At 41.6% G+C, this 19,810-nt stretch overlaps 1 protein-coding gene across 2 annotated transcripts in view; it reads left to right on the top strand.

Moving 5' to 3' along the window:
- The window catches only part of LOC144669468 (uncharacterized), a 44,369-nt gene extending 32,291 nt beyond the window's left edge, over positions 1 to 12,078 (top strand). For both annotated transcript variants that reach the window (XM_078531923.1, XM_078531924.1), the window contains exon 4: positions 11,506 to 12,078. In XM_078531923.1, the coding sequence (XP_078388049.1) occupies positions 11,506 to 11,535 (30 nt within the window). In that variant the 3' untranslated portion in view covers positions 11,536 to 12,078. The remainder of the gene's footprint in view (positions 1 to 11,505) is intronic.
- Positions 12,079 to 19,810: the final 7,732 nt, after the last annotated feature.

Here is a 19,810-nt window from a genome sequence, read left to right on the forward strand (position 1 = left end):
AGTTGAGTGAGTGGGTAAATAAATGGCAGATGGAGTATAATGTGGACAAGTGTGAAGTTATCCACTTTGGTAGGAAAAACAGAATGGCAGAGTATTATTTAAATGCTGATAGATTGGGAAATGTTGATGTACAAAGGGACCTGGGTGTCCTTGTACACCAGTCACTGAAAGCAAGCATGCAGGTGCAGCAAGCAGTTAAGAAGGCAAATGGTATATTGGCCTTCATTGTGAGAGGACTTGAGTACAGGAGCAAGGATGTCTTACTGCAGCTGTACAGGGCCTTAGTGAGCCCACACCTGGAGTATTGTGTGCAGTTTTGTCTCCTTACCTAAGAAAGGATATACTTGCCATAGAGGGAGTGCAGTGAAGGTTCACCAGACTGATTCCTGGGATGCCAGGATTGTAGTATGAGGAGATTGGGCCAACTAGGTCTGTATTCACTGGAGTTTAGAAGAATGAGAGGAGATCTCATTGAAACGTATAAGATTCTAACAGGGAGGAACAGACTGGATGCAGGGATGATGTTTCCTCTGGCTGGAGGGGTCTAGAACAAGGGGTCACAGTCTCAGACCATTTAGGGTAGACCATTTAGGACTGAGATGAGGAGAGACTTCTTCACTCAGAGGGTGGTGAACCTGTGGAATTCTCTACCACAGAAGCTGTGGAGACCAAGTCACTGAATATATTTAAGAAGGAAATAGATAGATTTCTGGACTCTAAAGGCGACAAGGGGTATGGGGAGAGAGTGGGAGCACGGCGTTGAGATAGAGGATCAGCCATGATCATATTGAATGTGGAGCAGGCTCACAGGGCCGAATGGCCTACTCCTGCTCCTAGTTTCTATGTTTCTTTGAAACATTGGCAAACATTGAGAAGTGTAAAAGGTCTGATCACATAATAGAAATATAGTGATGTACAGGACCAGAAAAGGCCATTGGCATCCATGAGGCTGAGCCACACTCTCTCTCTTTTCCTTTAATGAATCATATGAGGGACACTTCCTTCATTTGTTAAGAAAGACTAAATGCTTAATTTAACAATGCAATTTAAGGCATGCAAACACAATTTTGGAACTGGGTAGTTCTGAGAATGTGATTTCAGTAGCAGTAACAATGATTCTCTGAAGCATATAATGACACACTTAAACAGTATACATGCCAGAAAGTCTGTTAATCCAATTTTGTGGTGCCCAACTTCTGGAGAGCAACAAAACTGGAGATAAAAGCTGAAATTCACCAAGGCTCCTTCGATAGTACCTTCCATGCCCTCGACCGCTACCATCTAGAAGGACAAGGGCAGCAGATAGATGGGAACACCACCACCTTGAAGTTCCCCTCCAAGTCACTCACCATCCTGACTTGGAAATATATCGCCATTCCTTCACTGTCGCTGGGTCAAAATCCTGGGACTCCCTCCCTAACAGCACTGTGGGTGTACCTACACCACATGGACTGCAGCGGCTCAAGAAGGCAGCTCACCACCACCTTCTCAAGGGCAATTAGGGATGGGCAATAAATGCTGACCCAGCCAGCGAAGCCCATACCCCATGAATAAATAAAAAGAAACTGTTGGAAATACTGAGCAGGTAAGACAGCATCTATGGAGAAAGAAAAACAGTTTCAACGGCCCAGATGTTTGTCCCCGGGCCGAATGTGCAGAGGCTTCAGATTTCCCGGCTCTGTGAACCTGATCTTTAAAAACATCTGCCCACAGGTCATGTTTTTGGTTCGGGGGTAGGCTGAAATAGGAGTTGGAGTGGGCAGCTCCGGAACGCATGTGGAGGCTGCTGGGTGTGAAGGCCTGCTTCTGCACTCCGGCACTGTGTTTAAATAAATTTAAAAATAATAAAACATAAAACTTCCTTCCAGCCCTCACCCCCCCCCTCACTCACTCCCTATGCCTCATCCACACCAACCCATGGCCCCTCATATCTCCATGCCAACCCATGCCCTCCACCTTTTGCCATTACCTCCTTTATGCCAACTCACCTAGTATCCTTGGACACTTCCTTGACAGCTCTGAAAGTTGAACAGTTCTTTAACAATTCTTTGACAGCTGGAGAGTTCATTGACAGTTGGACAGTTCTTTGACAGCTTGGCAGTTCCAATTCCAACAAGCCCAAAGGGCGCTTTACCTCTCTCAAAGGTGTCCCAGGACCCTATCCAAAGGTGTCCAAGTTACCTCTACAAAGGTATCCAACCAAACCCGGCAAGGGCAGACTTCCTGTTATCTGGTGTAATTTGCAGACTCTGGGTTTCACGTTCCTGGCCTTTCAAAATCCCACTTCAGTGGAGGCAGCTGGTGATTTAAGTGACCAGATGCCTCTGCCAAATGGGCATCTGAGAACCTCCCAGCTCCAGAGTCACCCCGGTAAAGACGGAACATGCAATGTTTGGGGGTGGGACTTAGAATTTTCAGCCATTTTGACCACAATGGGAGCCTCTCCATCTTAGCAAAAACCTGGGTCAACATTTCAGGTCAATGACCTTTCATCAGATCTGGGAAAAGTTCGAGATGTATTAGGTTGTGAGCAAGGGGTGGATGGAGCAACAACAAAAGGGAGGTCCGTGATAGGGAAGGCAGGAGAGATTGAATGAAGAGGAGTTAATCTTCCAAGGCCAAAGGGAATGGTGACGGGGAAAGAAAAGAAACAAGAAACAAAAGATGTGCCTACATCACTTCTGCTTTAGTTGTGTTAGCATCACAGACTAATATCCGTATTCTGCCAACATTTATCTGGGTAACGTGAGCTAAAGCAGGCACAGCCTGCTCAGATGGCAGTCCTGGTCATGAAAACCACTAACGGGAAATAATCTAAAGATGGATCGTGATGATTTCCAGTGATGGGGTTGTGACTGTTTCCTTTGACAGCTTGCCCCATACTTGGATTGTCCTTGGGCAGAAAGATTGTTGAAATACTGTCTTGGAAACAATGATCTTTGTCATTTCTGTGGTTGGTGACCTCATGTTTTGTCATTGTTGGAGGGCACCAGGTATTCTGTCCTTGGCCAGCACCTCGATTAGGCACTCATGTCCTTCTGGACTCAACATTGAGTTCAACAATTTCAAATCATAACCTCTGTCCCCCTGAACTTGTTCCCTTTACTTTGCATATTTTGATTTTCTCTCATTTTTGCTTTCTGTCAGCAGTATACCTGCTCCAGGCACATCTTTTGTTTCTCTGTTTTTTTTCTCACCCCGTCTCCATTCTCTTTGGTCCTGGAAGACTAATCCTTCATTTTCAATCTCTCCTGTCTTCCACCCTATCACAGGCCTTCCTTTGTCCTTGCCCCACACACCTGTTGCTCGAATCCTGTTACATCTCTAACTTTACCCAGTTCTGATGAAAGGTCATTGACCTGAAACATTAACTCTGTTTTTCTCTCCACAGCTGCTGCCAGACTGTGCTGAGTGTTTCCAACATTTTCTGTCGTTGCTTCAGGTTTCTAGCATGTGCAGTATTCTGCTTTTTGAAAGAGAGAGATAATTTCCTTTACTCAGGCTGAAGAATTATCTAAGGATGTCAAGTACATTATAGTGTTTCTGATCCAGCAAAACCCTCCATATAATGAGTGAGATTTTATAACTGAGGATTTCTTTTTATCCTGTTAATTTTGTCAATTACAGTTCCTCTTCTCCCAGATGTGACTAGCACACCTGGGCTCCATAAAGTCCCATTGTCTGAATGTCAGGCCGTGCAGCTGTTTTTGGTTTTTTTTGTCAGCCAGTATATTATTGTTTGGGGGTAGTAGTTTTTGAAGTCTCTGTTGTACAGCTCCTAGTTATATACTCACAGAATCATAGAATAGTACTTTAATCTTAAAACTGTTGTAATATTATTTGATTGTATGATGATTGCTGAAAAACTTTTTTGTCGAACTTTTTTCTCTTACACTTATCAGGAATTTGAAATTTAAACCATGACCTCCCTCACATTTTGGTGTCTAAACTGAACACAATATTCAATGTGTATATATATGTATAAATGGATATATATATATATATATTTATATATATTCTAACCAGGCAGGGTACAGTTTTGGCATTATACTTTCCAACTGCTCTAGTCATATATGTTAAGTGCTGACTCCAGGATTTTAAACCAGCGACAGTGAAGGAATGGCGAGGTAGTTCCAAGTCAGGATGTTGTGTGGCTTGGAGGGGAACTTGCAGATGGTGGTGTTCCCATCCATCTGCTGCCCTTGTCCTTCTAGGGGGTAGGGGTTGCAGGTTTGGAAGGTGCTGTCGAAGCAAGATGTGAGTTGCTGCGATCCACCTTGTGTACGGTAGACATTGCTGCCACTGTGTGCTGATGGTGGAGGGAGTGATTGTTTAAGCTGGTGGGTGGAGTGCCAATCAATCATGTCATTTTGTCCTGGATGATGTCAATCTTTTTGAATGTTACTGTAGCTGCACTTACCCAGTTAAGCGGAGAGGATGTCACAACACTCCTGACTTGCGCACTGTAGATGGTGGACAGGCTTTGGGGAGTCAGGAGATGAGTTACTCATTGCAGAATTCCCACCCTGTGACCTGGTCTTGTAGCCACAGTGTTTATGTGTCTGGTTCAGTTAAGTTTCTGGTCAGTGGTATCCCCAAGAGGTTGACAGTGGGAGATTCAGTGATGGTAATGCTGTTGAATGTCAAGGGGAGATGGTTAGATTCTCTCTTGTTGGAGATGGTCATTGTGTGGTGTGAATTTCGCCCCAAGCCCAAATGCTGTCCGGGTGTTGCTCTATGTGGGCACAGATTATTTCACTATCTGAGGAGTCAAGAATGGTACAGAACACTGGGGCCAGAATTTTACCTCAGGCGTGTGGGCTCGTGCCCGACATGCCGGAACGTAACTTGACGTGTGATGATGTCAGGCGTGCGTCCTGACGTCATTGTGCACTCACGTGATGTTTCATTCGGCAGGCACGCGCTGGAGTCAGCTGCACGTCCACTGATAATTGAAAGGCCTTCTAAGGCCATTAACAACCTAATTAACTTGAGATTTACGCTGCCTGTCCAGCCTTACGGTGGGCGGGCAGGCGAAAAGGCCAAGCGGCCTTTACATCTTTTAGGAAACCTCATCCACGAGCGGGATAAGGTTTCCTAAAGCTAATACAAATTAAATAAAACCTTTATTTTGGCATTGAAAACATGTCCCATCTCATGTGACACAGTCACATGGGGGGACATGTCATCATTCAATTTTGACTGTATTTATTAATCTTTTTAAAAAGCGCTTCAATCTCCCTGAGGCAGTTCTGTGGAGGGGTAGGGGAGATAGAAATGCTCTTTCATGTGTGAGACCCAGCTCTCCTTCCTCCCCTTGCCTGGACAGGTAGCGCTCAGTGCTACCACTCACGATCCTTACTCGGTCTGCCCGTGTGAAATCGCGGTACGGAGCTGATTGTGGGCGGTGCTCCCCGACCATCCCCACCCGCTCCCACCGAACCTGCCCAGGCCTGTGTGTGCAATCATCAGCGAACATCCCTACTTCTGACCTTGTGATGGAGAGAAGGCCATTGGTGAAGCAGCTGAAGATGGTTGGACCTAAGACATTACCCTAAGGAACTCCTGCAGCAATGTCCTGGGGCTGAGAAGATTGGTCTCCAACCACCATAACCACTTTTGTGCTAGATATGACTCCAACCAGCGGAAAGCTATACTCCTGATTCCCATTCACCAGTTTTGCTCGGGCTCCTTGATGCCACACTTGGCCAAATACCGCCTTGATGTCAAGGGTAGTCATTCTCAACCCACCTGTGACATTTTATATCCTTTAGTACCTGAAATTTTAGTTCAATAATAATTTATCTTACAAGCCCTATAGGTATCATATTTCCATTTCTATACCCCAGGGAATAAGCGACACTTGAAAAAATCTAAATATATCAAATTCTCACAATAGTCATAATGTTTTAATAGCAGTATGATAGTTCCACACCAATAATATTCCTTTATATAAGCAACTGATAATTGATTCCTTTAATAGAAGGGAGACGTCCATTTTTCAAAGTAGTTGAAAAATATGCTTCTCCTCAATATACAGAGCAATTTCTCATCAGAAAATAGTATTTTCCCTTTTTACTGTTGTCATCAGGAGCCAATACAGTAATAGTTAAACTGTTATCCATAGCTCATTGAACATGGAGGACAATAATAGCTTATGGAAAGAATCAAAGTAAATTGGCTGTCTTTTTCAGTTTGGTGATACTTTGAAATGTTCCCATTCATCTCGCATGTTAATAACAATAAGGGTGGACAGGCTATATTGGAAATTGGGAAATTTCCTGAGTGCTCGGCTAATGGTTGCACACATTTCTTGGCTCTTCTTTAGGTTTTAGCATTTAGTGTACTTGTATTCTTTTGTTCAACTGAAAGTCACTTCTCATTATATTTCTGTCATTTATGTTGGGGATATAAGTCAAGGTAAAATGCAGAATGTAATGTTAGACTGCAGGGTATCTGTCAGAGTATAATAATGCAGATTGTAATTTCTCCCCATTTACCATCTTTAGATCTCCCTTTGCCATATACCATTCCAAATTCAGGAGTATGATCAGCTGACTTGTTCACAGGTCTTTGCTGATGCCGAATTGAAACTAGTTTCTAGAAATGTTTCAGTTCAATGTTCCATTGTTCAATGTTTCAGTTCGATAATATATTTATTATGACAGTGACGACAGATTTAAAAATGTTCCACTAGGCAATTAAGCCATAATTTACATAAGTTCTGTTCCTAACTAGTTAATCGTTCATCCAAGTTCATCTGTTACTCTTTGCCTGGGCCTTTGTGCATTGAAGAGAGCAATTTCTATGTTATATGAAATCTCTAACAGATGGTCAAACTGAAAGACAAACTGTCCCACTGCAGTAAAGGACAACAGCCAATGGCTGTATTGGATAATGAAAAGACATTTCCATTAGGACAATATTTATGTTTCCTGCTTTGATAACTAATTCAACAATCACATTTAATTTGGATGGTTCACTTGACAACGTTTGCCATTGGTTGGTTCAACAGCTTTTACCAAGGGCAGCAGCATAATAACCAACAAGGACTGTTACTAAAACTTAAGGAGGTTTTTTTATTGAATTTTTGAGCATCTTGAGATCATTTTTGTTTCTTTAAGCTAATTTATATTTGTTAAAGACTGTATTAGTTAGCAATCTACCTAATATTTGAGTAAAGATTCTACTTCTGCTCTTGGGTTATATGTCAGGTGTGCTTATTAGGACATTTTGCACCCTAACCTGTAATTTTCCATTAACTTTCAGATGCAGAAAATTTATGCTGAAATGTTTTAAGGCAGGCATGGTGTGCTGATGGGGAAAAGAGTGGTGGGAGTGCTTAAGAGCCTTAAGAAGGTGGTTGTTAACTGGTCATGGAACCAACCTTATTGGTTGGGAGGGAGTTGATATTTAAAAAGGGGATTGTGGCAATTTGGGTTACATTCCCCTCACCCTGGGGCAGTCAGACCTTGTTCTTCAATACTGAGAGTTTTCAATATAGCCAGACTCTTCAACCCCACACCCAGCGTTCCTAAAAACTCTCCCCAAATCTGATGGACTTCTTGACCCCACCCCTGCATAGCCCTGTTGTGAAACTCATTCTATTCCCAGATTCTGGAGTTCCCTCACAGTCCCATAGGTCAATATTCTCCATGTTTCCTGATCCCAGAACTGCTCACAATGCTCTTGGAACCTGAGATCTCCCTCCCTGAGCACTGTTGAGCCCTGAGAAACCCCCACCCCGAGTACTCTCAGACCCTAAGATCTACCCCCCCCACCCACATGCGATCTCCCCTCTAAACACTTTCAGTCCTGAGATCTCTCCCCTTCCACCGAACCGACAATACTCTTGGGCCCTGGGACCTTCCTCCCCAATTCCTTAGGATCCAAGAGTTCCTCTCCCAGTGATTCCAAGGCTTGTGCCAGTGTTCTTTCCTCTTCCTCTCCAATGTTTTAAGAATACTGAAGCCTCTCCGTTATTACTGATAGATCCTAAGGTTCCCTTCCCAGAATTGTCATAATGCAGAAAAGTCAGTGTTCCCGGTAATACTGCTTGTCATAAAACCCTTAACCTTATGACAGTCTCTCATCCACTATGAGCAATGCTGTGAAAGATCCGCTGGTAAATTGATTCAGAAGAGAAAGGAGGTAGAAAGATTCAAAATCCAATGTTAAATTCTGAAGATTAATCTCCGTATTCTAGTGGCTGCTTCCTCTTGCCAAAAATAGTTGGAGGAAAGAGATAATATGACCAATTGTAATGGACAGTTTTGCAGGTGTCAGTTGTAGCCAGCTATTGTGTGAAGGACTTAGTTGTCTGAAATAAAAACCAAAATGCTGGAAATACTTAGCAGGTTAGGCAGTATCTGTGGAGAAAGAAACAGAATTCGTGAGTCAGGTTGTGATCTTTCAACAGAACTGGGAAAAGTTGGAGATGTAATAAGTTTTGAGCAATGGGTGGTTGGGACAAGGACAAAAGGAAGGTCTGTGATAGGGTTGAAGACAGGAGAGATTGAATGACAGAAGAGTTAGTTACCCAGGGCCAAAGGGAATGAAGATGGGGCAAGAAAAGGAACAAAGAAACAGAAGATGTGCCTGAAGTATGCCTGAAGATGTGCTCCTGTCTGCATGTTTTGGCTTTTCTTTTACTTTTATTTTCAGACTGATCACACTAAGAAGGGGTGGATATTTGTTATACTGGATAAATTATATCACACTTCCAAAAGTGTTGGGTTTTGCTTTTACATTATATAATTTGCACATTGTAAGAGGTCTCTCTGTTAGATGAGACAAATTAAATAATGGGCATAAGAACATAAGAAATAGGAGCAGGAGTAGGCCATTCGGCCCCTCAAGCCTGACCCAGCCATTCAATAAGATCATGGCTGATCTGCCCCAGGCCTCAACTCCTCTTTCGTGCCAGCTCCTCATAGCCCTCAACTACCCGATATTTCAAAAATCTATCTACCTCCTCTTTAAATAATTTCAGTGATCTAGCCTTCTCTCTCTAGGGTAGAGAATTACAGACATTCATTACCCTCTGAGAGAAGAAATTCCTTCACATCTCAGTTTTATATGAGTGTCCCCTTATTCTGTAACTATGTCCCCAGTTCAAGATTCCCCCCCTAGTAGAAACATCTTCTCAACATCTAGCCTGTCAAGCCCCCTCAGAATCTTGTACATTTCAATAAGATCACCCCTCATTCTTCTAAACTCTAATGAATAAAGGCCTAACCTGTTTAACCATTCTTGATAAGTCAACCCCTTCATCCCAGGAATCAGCCTAGTGAATCTCTTTTGAACTGCCTCCAATGCCAGTATATCCTTTCTTAAATACAGGGACCAAAACTGTACACAGTACTCCAGGTGCAGCCTCACCAACACCCTGTACAGTTGTAACAAGACTTCCCTATTTTTAAACTCCAACTTCTTAGCAATACAGGCCAAAATTCCATTTGGCGCCTTAATTACTTGCTGCACCTGCATGCTAACCTTTTGTGTTTCATGCACAAGAAACCCAGCTCCCTCTGTGCTGCATTTTTTTTGGAGTCTCTCTCCATTTAAATAATAGTCTGCCTTTTGATTCTTCCTACCAAAGTGCATGACCTCACACTTTCCTACATTAAACTCCATCTGCCAAGTTTTTGCCCACTCACTCAACCTGTCTATATCCCCTTGCGGATTCCTTATGTCCTCATCACAACATGCTCTCCCACCTATTTTTGTATCTTCAGCAAATGTGGATACATTACACTCTGTCCCCTCCTCCAAGTCATTAATATAGATAGTAAATAATTGAGGCCCTAGGACTGATCCTTGTCGCACTCCACTAGTTACATTTTCCAACCTTAAAAAGACCCATTAATCCTGACTCTCTGTCTTCTGTGTGTTAGCCAATCCTCAATCCATGCTAATACATTACCCCCAATACCGTGAACTCCTATCTTGTGCAATAACCTTTCATGTGGCACCTTATCAAATGCCTTCTGGAAATCCAAATACACTACGTCTACTGGTTCCCCTTTATCAACTCTGCTTGTTATATCCTCAAAGAACTCTAGCAAACATGCCAAACATGATTTCCCTTTCACAAAACCATGTTGACTCTGTTTGATGAGTGATAAGCTTTTCTAAATGTCCTGCTATTCCTTCCTTAATAATGGACTCTCGTATTTTCCCAACATCAGATGTTAGACTGACTGGCCTATAGTTTCCTGCCTTTTGTCTCCCTCCCTTTTTGTCACATTAGCGGTTTTCCAATCCGCTGGGACCCTCCCGGAATCCAGTGAGTTCTGGAATATTTCAACCAATGCCTCCACTATCTAGCATAGATAGTGTTTGATGTCATTGCAGTTTTGTTGGGATAACAGGCATCTTTTGATTTTGGTAAAATCCTCAATATGTTTCCACTGGTTGGGAATTAAGAAACTATGGAAAGAACCTGAGTTTTCCCTGAAATTCTTTCAGGTCAAATCATCCATCCCATAATTGTTCAGGCAGAAATGTTATTTTCTTCACAATTTCAAAATCTGTGAATTCAGTCTTATTGGGTGGCAGATCCAATCGAAACATTGATTGGTAAGATCAGTCTTTTGTCTTGTTTGGAATTTGGACTTATAGATTAGGTTTAAAACTACATTGCCTCCAAAGTAGTATAGAAAAAGGTATTTGTTTTCATAATCTAAAATAATTTATTATTTTCGTCATAAAAGCTTAGCAGAATCTCAGGTTCTGGCAGACATTACCAAGTGTCACAATTTTATGGCATGATCCATATCATTATCATAATCACTCCCTAATATGGAAAAATCATTTGTGCAAATGTACAAACATTTATAAATATGAAAAATAATTCATTTTTGAATTAGTACAATCCAAAATATATGCTACGTTAATATGCAATTAAGGACTCTGAGTATAAAAAGATAGAACAGATGAAATCCAGCCTGTCATGCTATTACTGGAAATTTAGATACCACTGCTGGGATTAAACACAAAGGAAAAATCAATACTCTCTCAAATGCGTGAAATGTGTACATTTTCTCCAGTGTACCAGCCATTTACAGTGCTCTGCCCATGTGGTTAAATAAAGACAGATTTAGCAGCAGTAAGATTTCTTCTTGAAATTCTCCCAAAATGTCAATTGCACATGAGCGAAATCCTGAGCACAAGATTGTACTAGTTGTGCTAGCTGAATAAATTACTCGAGCAATGTTAAAGGCCACACCTAACTGGCTCAATCTCTGGTATATTTTGAAAAGGGAAAATTAAGTTGTTGCTAATGAAAGCTTGTGTTCAGCTCAGTGAGTAGGAAACAGTGGTAACAAACTCTAACAGTACTCGACATAGATTAGGATGAGACCAGTATGTTAATAAAAACTTAAAATGTAGGAAATACTCTGAAAATCTGGCAGTATCTATGGAGAGAGAAATAGAGTTAACATTTCATGTTGGTGACTTTTTATCAGAACTCAATATGTTAATAGATTGTCTTGTCCACAGGTAATTGAGCCCCTTCATTGGCAGCAGTGAGCAGCGAGATCAGTGGCAGCAGCCTTAGAAGAACAGCCTAAGGATTATAGAATGGACTAGAGCGAGTGATTTTTTTTTTAATTTTTCATTTATATTCAAGATATTCAAGATACCCAAGAAGAAAGATCCATCCATGTTATTTTATAATAGGTAACATTTGTTAAAAATAAAAGATACTCTGGAAAAAGGTATGGCATGTGAACACTTTTTCAGCATATGGTTCTAGAGAAGCAAACTCCCATAACCCAAACACGAGAAGAATGGGAATGTCAAAGTGTGATGCAGGTTTTCGTTCAAGGATCAAAATAAACAGCATTGGTGCCAATTAACCTTTAAACAATAACATTTATCAAAAAGTTATCTTAATGATGGATATGTTGCTGAGCACACTCTAAGGGGTAGATATATGTAATATTATGCTGAATAAATCATATCACACTGCAGCGTGTATTGGATGTGATATTTTTCATTAGATAATTTGCAAATTTAGTACAGGTATAGGTATCTCTCAAGTATACCAAATAAATCACACAATGTACATGACTCATCATATGGAATCACTCTGAGGGATGGAAATGTTTCAGGAGTTGGTAAAATCTTGGTTCAGGTGGGCATTATGAAATGGGCTAAAAAAAAAACCCTGAGGTTTATCTGAACATCCTTTAGAATGCTTGATTTGCCTATGTTAGTTTGGCTAGGTGTTTTTACCCATGCACTCAAACTTTACCATTTTAGTCAAATATGAATGGTCACCCCCAAGTACAATGTTATTGGTTTATTATGACTAAAAACATTTGTGTGTGAAACTGAGTTTGTCTCAGATGAAGTGTGAAATTGACCCATTTGCAAGCTGGCAAAGAAAAATATTTGTTTCATAATGCAATAATAATATGTAATGCACATTTTTATTTTTCTATTATACCTATAATACTACATGTGATAAAATATTGCAGCATAAATAATCAACTTTTTGATATATTAATGTTCAACAGTTGATTATACAGGACATAATTTTGAAATTTGCAGATGACATGAAACTCTGAGGAGGATATTAACCAGACTTCAGGAGACAATAGACAGACACGTGACAGATAAAATTTAACACAAGTGTGAAGTGAGGCATTTTGGTACGAAGAATGAGGAGAGACAATATAACTGAAATGATACAATTTTAAAAGGGGTGCAGCTCATGGAAACTTGGACGAATATGTACACAAATATTTGAAGTTGGCAGTTCAAATGAAAGAAAACTTGCATTTATATAGCACCTTTCATGACTACGGGACATTCCAAAGCACTTTACAGTCAATGAAGTATTTTTGAAATGTTGTAATTGTAATGTAGGAAGCGCGACAGCCAATTAATGTCCAGCAAACTCCCACAAACAGCAATGTGATAATGACCAGATAGTCTCATTTTTGTGATGTTGATTGAGGGATAAATATTGGCCAGGACACAAGTTGAGAAGGCTATTTGAAGAAAAAAAAACATGGGATCCTTGACTGAATAATTAAAGGCATAGAGTACAAAATCAAGGAAGTTTGCTAAACTTTATAAAACTCCAGTTGGGCCTCATCATTACTTGACTCACCACCAGGGGCTTTACAGTATTCTTTATTTAGTGTGGAGGTATATTTTCTGGCAGAAGACACAGATTTAAGATAATTGGCAAAAGTAGCAGCGGTGAGGATAACTTTTACGCAGTGAGTTGTTACAATCGGGGATGCACAGCCTGAAAAGGTGTGGAGCGGATTCAATAGCAATTTCCAAAAGGGAAGTCGATATATGATTGAAAAGGAAAAAAAATGCAGTGTTATGGGGAAAGGGCAGGAAAGTGTGATTAATTGGATAATTGGATAGCTCTTTCAAAGAGCTAGCACAGTGTGATGGGTTGAATGGCCTCCTCCTGTGCTCCCATCATTCTATGAACATACTTATTTCATTCCATTATGTGGACTGAAGGCCTGTGCAAAATATACCAATGCAATATATGGTCCGGAAAAACTGTGCAAAGGAGAGCCTCAAGATTAATTCACAATTTAAAATGGCTTAGTTACCCACAAAGGCTCAATGAGGTGGGTTTCTACACTTTAGTGAAGCATAGGTTTGATCGAGATTTATAAAGTAATGAAGAGATAATATTGCATTTAAGTAGACCCTTATTAAAACTGAATAGTTTCAGAGGGACCGTGTTTACAAGATCTGTAAGGGCAGAATCAGATTAGGCAGTTGGGTGGTTTCTCTCCCAGAGAACAGTGGACCTGGGGATGAGATAGCTAGCGCATGCAGCAAGTGCTAATTCCCTGTATTTTTTCCAACAAGGGGCTGTACCTGTTCCTGGCCAGAGCTGCAGTCATCTTGTCCAAGAGGTGAGTATCCTGTAACAGGGCCAATGTCATCTCCTGGACTAGTTTTGATTGCTTAAGGGAGTCAGAAGGGAATTTTCCAGCTTTATTTCTTCTAATTGGTCTGTTTTATTTATTTTATTTTATTTTTTTGCTTCTCTCAGAAGATTACTCTGCTTTTGGCAGGGGGAAGGGATTATGTGGGGATTGTATACAAGATGTCACAACTGTGTGCGACAGGCTAGATGGACCAGTAGGCCTTTTCCTGTCAGTTGTTTTTGTGTATGTGTGTGTGTATATATATATATATATATGTGTGTGTGAAGATAACAAGAATATACAAGGACCCATACGAAAAGGATAGTTCCAGATGCTTTTCCAGAAATCTTGTTCATGTTCTATGTCAAGTTGGGGCCATTATGCAACTTTAGATGAAAATGCTTCTTGGTCACTAAAAGAAACACAGAAGATTAATATCAACAATTTTATTTCAAACAGCAAAGATAGTATTTATGGTAAATGAGATACTATTGTCTTATAAAGAAATCTTTTAAAATGTGGCATTTGGAGGAAGTCACTGTGCCAGGCCAACCTTACCAACATTGATTGGCCAGAAAGAACCTTACTACAAGAAAGAATCCTAACGTTTGGATTTTAAGTGTATTGAAAATGAAGGAGTGTTCAATTCATTTCATTTCAACATTATATAATTATGCTACACCATTAATATTTACCATACCTGAATCGAGTCACATTTTGAAGTTCCAAAGTTGCAGAATATAATTAGTTACAACATTTGCAATTGTAAAAGAATTTCTGAGATAGATGGTAACATTATGAAAACACCAGAAAACAATGACAAAATCCACTGAATTATTGTAATACCTGGTTCTCTAATACTCTGTTATCTTTAGCTTGTCCCTCACTACATGGTTGACTCTTAATACCCTCTATGCAGTCTAGCAAGCCATTCAAGTGTATAAAGGAGAAGGTTCACTACTTTCTCGAGGACAAGTAGGATTGGGCCTTGCCAGTCTCACCCAAATCTCAAGAACAAATAAAAAATGTAGCTTCCCACATATATTGATTGTGTGGGAAAGGAAAATATATCAAAAAGGGGAGAAATAAATTGATGACAGAAAAGAACCTTTATTTGGTACCGTTATTCAAGAAGGGATAAATCAGGGAACTACAGGCCAGTCAGTCTAACCTCAGTGGTGGGGAAACTTTTGGAAGCAATTCTGAGGGACAGAATTAATCTGCACTTGGAGAGGCAGGGATTAATCAAGGACAGTCAGCATGGTTTTGTTAAGGGGAGGTCATGTTTGACCAATTTGATTGAATTTTTCGAAGAGGTAACCAGGTGTGTAGAGCAATGCATTTGACATAGTCTACTTGAACTTCAGCAAGGCTTTTGATAAGGTCCCACATGGGAGACTGATAACGAAGGTAAGAGCCCATGGGATCCAAGGCAATTTGGCAAATTGGATCCAGAATTAGCTGAGTGGCAGAAAGCAGAGGGTGATGGTGGAGGGGTGTTTTTGTGATTGGATGCTTATGTCCAATGGGGTTCCACAGGGATCGGTGTTGGGTCCCTTGCTGTTTGAGGTATATATAAATGATTTAGACTTGAATGTAGGAGGGTTGATCGGTAAGTTCACGGATGACACAAAAATTGGTGTGGTGGTAAATAGTGAGAGGGTAGCCTTAGATTACAGGAGGATATAGACGGGCTGATCAGTGGCAAATGGAATTTAATCCAGATAAGCGTGAGGTGATGCACTGGGCAGGACAAACAAGGCACGGGAATACACGATGAATGGTAGGACCCTGGGAAGTACCGAGGATCAGAGGGACCTTGGTGTGCGTGTCCACCAGTCCCTTAAATTACCGGAACAGGTAGATAAGGTGGTTAGAAAGGCATATGGGATACTTGCCTTTATTAGCCGAGGCATAGAATATAAGAGCAGGGAGGTTATGCTGGAACTGAATAAAACGCTGGTTAGGCCACAGTGAGTGTACTGCTTGCAGTTCTGGAATCCGTATTATAGGAAGGATGTGATTGCACTAGCGAGAGTGCAGAGGAGATTTACCAGGATGTTGCCTGGGCTGGAGAGTTTTAGTAATGAGGAGATACTGGATAGACTGGAGCAGAGGAGATTGAGGGGGGACATGATTGAGGTGTATAAAATTATGAGGGGCATAGATAGGGTAGACAGGAAGGAACTTTTCCCCGGGGGCATAGATTTAAGGTAAGGGGCAGGAGGTTTAGAGGGGATGTGAGGAAGAAACTTTTCACCCAGAGGGTGGTGGGAATCTGGAACTCACTGCCTGAAAGGGTGGTAGAGGCAGAAACTCTCATAACATTTAAAAAGTATTTGGATGTACACTTGCGATGCCATGGCATACAAGACTATGGGCCGAGTGCTGAAAAATCGGATTAGAATAGTTAGGTATTTGTTTTACCGGCGCAGATTTGATGGGCCGAAGGGCCTTTTTCTGTGCTGTAGACCTCTATGACTCTAACATAATTTATGTTAACGCTCACAAGTAATGAAGTTTGTCTGATTCTGAATCAGTACCAGTACTGGGTTGACATGTGAAATAACAGGGGCTTGCAGCACAAGAGGGGAACGTACAGGTCTGTAAGTTACTGCAGTACTGTTGCAAAATTTCAGAGAAGAAATATATTTGGGAATATCTGTTTTGAATGTGAGAAGCTTCAAAGTAACAAGCAAGAGGCAGTGTGTTACAAGGAAGTAACATTAAAGGATTCAGATAACACTATATTAATGTGAATTTAATGCTGCAATGTGTTCCATGCTTGACATACATTCTCATATTCCAGTACAGGACATGAGATCTATTTTTTGTAAGTTTTTAACAAAAGTAGTAATGACATCAAATTGAACAAGTTAAATGAAACTGATGTTGCACCATAATTTAACTTTCAATGGTGAGGAAGAATGTTTAAGTCTCAACTCTCTATAGGTTCCAACTCTGTCCAAGACCTGACTATAATTTCCTTCCTAATAGCACTGTGGGTGTACACATCAGATGGACTCACCACCACCTTCTCATGGGCAATTAAGGATGGGCAACAAATGTGGTCCTTTCCAGCGATGCTCACATCACATGAAAATTTTTTTAAAATATGTTTGTAGTCTTTTCCAGCACCATTTGGTAAAGTAAATGTTTATCATCAGCTCTCAGTTCTAGCCTCTCTCAATCTCAACCTTTCACTTTTCTCTCTATCCTTATGATGGCGAGTTTTTGCTTGTGGCAGCCGTTCATCTCACGAGGTGATGGCCTGCATGCGGTGGTGTTCCCATCTCTGTCTGCTGCCCTTATTCTTCTAGGTAGTAGTGGTCGTGGTTTTGGAAGGTGCTAAGAAGCATTGGTGAGTTCCTGCAGTGCATCTTGTAGATGGTACACACTGCTGCTACTGTGCATCGGTGGTGGAGGGAGTGAATGTTTGTGGACATGGTGCCAATCAAACGGGCTGCTTTGTCCTGAATGGCGTCAAGTTGGAGCTGCACTCATCCAGGCAAGTGGAGAGTTCATCACACTTCTGACTTGTGTCTTCTAGATGGTGGACAGGATTTGGGGAGTCAGTTATTTGCCACAGGATTTCTAGCCCTTGATCTGCTTTTGTAGCCACAGTATTCATATGGCTAGTCCAGTTCAGTTTCTAGTCAATGGTAACACCCCCAGGATGTTGGTAGTGGGGATTCAGCGATGGTAATGCCATTGAATGTCAAGGGGCGATGGTTAGATTCTCTCTTGTTGGAGATAGTCATTGCTTGGCACTTGTGTGGCATTAATGTTACTTGTTACTTCTCACCCCAAGCCTGGATATTGTCCAGGTCTTGCTGCATTTGGACATGGACTGCTTCAGTATCTGAAGAGTCGCGAAAGGTGCTGAACATTGTGCAATCATCAACGAACATCCCCACTTCTGACCTTATGATGGAAGGAAGGTGAGCTGAAGCAGCTGAAGATGGTTGGACCTAGAACACTACCCTGAGGAACTCCTGCAGTGATGTCCTGGAGCTGAGATGACTGACCTCCAACAACCACAACCATCTTCCTTTGTGCTACATATGACTTAACTAGTGGAGAGTTTTCCCCTGATTCCCATTGACTCCAGTTTACTAGGGCTCCTTGAAACCACACTCGGTCAAATGCTGCCTTGATGTCAAGGGCAGTCACTCTTACCTCACCTCTGAGTTTAGCTCTTTTGTCCATGTTTGAACCAAGACTGTAATGAGGTCAGGAGCTGAGTGGACCTGGCGGAACGCAAACTGAGCGTCAGTGAGCAGGTTATTGCTAAGCAAGTGCTGCCTGAGACCACTGCTGATGACCACTTCCATTAACCTTGCTGCACTCTTGCCGAGAGAAGAAGCTGGCCGTTGACATTACCAATGTCATGGTGTCCCAGTACTTCCCTCCATGTATTTCAGTCTGTACCAACATAGGCATTGAAATCACCAAGGAAAATGCATTTATCTTGGCGTGGTTCTCCTCTGATAATCCTGAAATCATTGCAGAATGTTTCTTTGACCTCATCTGTATGCGTCATTGTTGGTGTATAGGCACTGATGAATGTTGCATGCTGGTTTCTAGCAAGACTTATTTGAAGTACCATGAAACGTCGTTGATGTCCTTAGAAAGTGATTTGAGCTTACTTGTCAATTCAGATTGAATAGCAAAGCCCATGCCTGACTGTCAAAGCTGGTCCTTGGACTTGCCAATCCAGTAGAATGTGTAGCTTGTGCCTATTTCCTCAAGGTGAGGCTCCTCTGCAAACCTTATTTCATTTAGATTGGTTGTGTGAAGATGGTATCTGCACAGTATTCTGGCTATGAGGGCTGTTTTACATTCTGGTCTTGCATTATTGTCTAGAAGTGTTCTGACATTCCATGAGCCGTGTGCAAGGATGACAGTGGCCAAAGACAAAACTGCTGAATTTTATGGGGCAAGATATCTTGAAATTATAGCACTATTTATGATCTATAATGAATGCAAATACTTCTAGGCCACTTCAAATAGGTGGAAGTATTAGACATCAAATGGGTAGAAATATTTCCCCTTTGTTTACCTTCTATTACCATCAAGACTGTGGACCAATGCATTTGTACCAAACCACCAAAGTGAACTCAGCATTTCTGCTGTCAACAAAATTTTTAAAAAATTCATTCATGGGATGTGGGCTTCACTGTCTGGGCCAGCATTTATTGCCCATCCCTAATTGCCCTTGATAAGGTGGTGGTGAGCTGCCTTCTTGAACCACTGCAGTCTATGTGGTGTAGGTACACCCACAGTGCTGTTAGGGAGTTCCAGGATTTTGACCCAGCGACAATCGGGATATATTTCCAAGTCAGGATGGTGAGTGAATTGGAGGGGAACTTCCAAGTGTTGATGTTCCCATCTATCTGCTGCCCTTGTCCTTCTAGATGGTAGCGGTCATGGGTTTGAAAAGTGATGTCGAAGGAGCCTTGGTGAATTCCTGCAGTGCATCTTGTAGATGGTACACACTGCTGCTACTGTGCATCGTTGGTGGAAGGAGTGAATGTTTGTTGATGTGGTGCCAATCAGGCGGGCTGCTTTGTCCCAGACGGTGTCAAACTTCTTGAGTGTTGTGGGAGCTGCACTCATTGAGGCAAGGGGGGAGTATTCACACTCTTGACTTGTGCCTTGTAGATGGTGGACAGGCTTTGGGGAGTCAGGAGGTGTATTGCTTGTCGCAGGATCCCTAGCCTCTGACCTGCTCTTGTGGCCACAGTATTTGTATGGCTAATCCTGTTCAGTTTCTCGTCAATGGTAACCCCCAGGATGTTGATAGTGGAGGATTCAGTGATGGTAATACCATTGAACGTCAAGGGGTGATGGTTAGACATCTCTCTTGTTGGAGATGGTCATTGCCTGGT

The sequence above is a fragment of the Cetorhinus maximus genome, chromosome 29, assembly GCF_964194155.1.
Source record: "Cetorhinus maximus chromosome 29, sCetMax3.hap1.1, whole genome shotgun sequence".
NCBI lineage: Eukaryota > Metazoa > Chordata > Chondrichthyes > Lamniformes > Cetorhinidae > Cetorhinus > Cetorhinus maximus.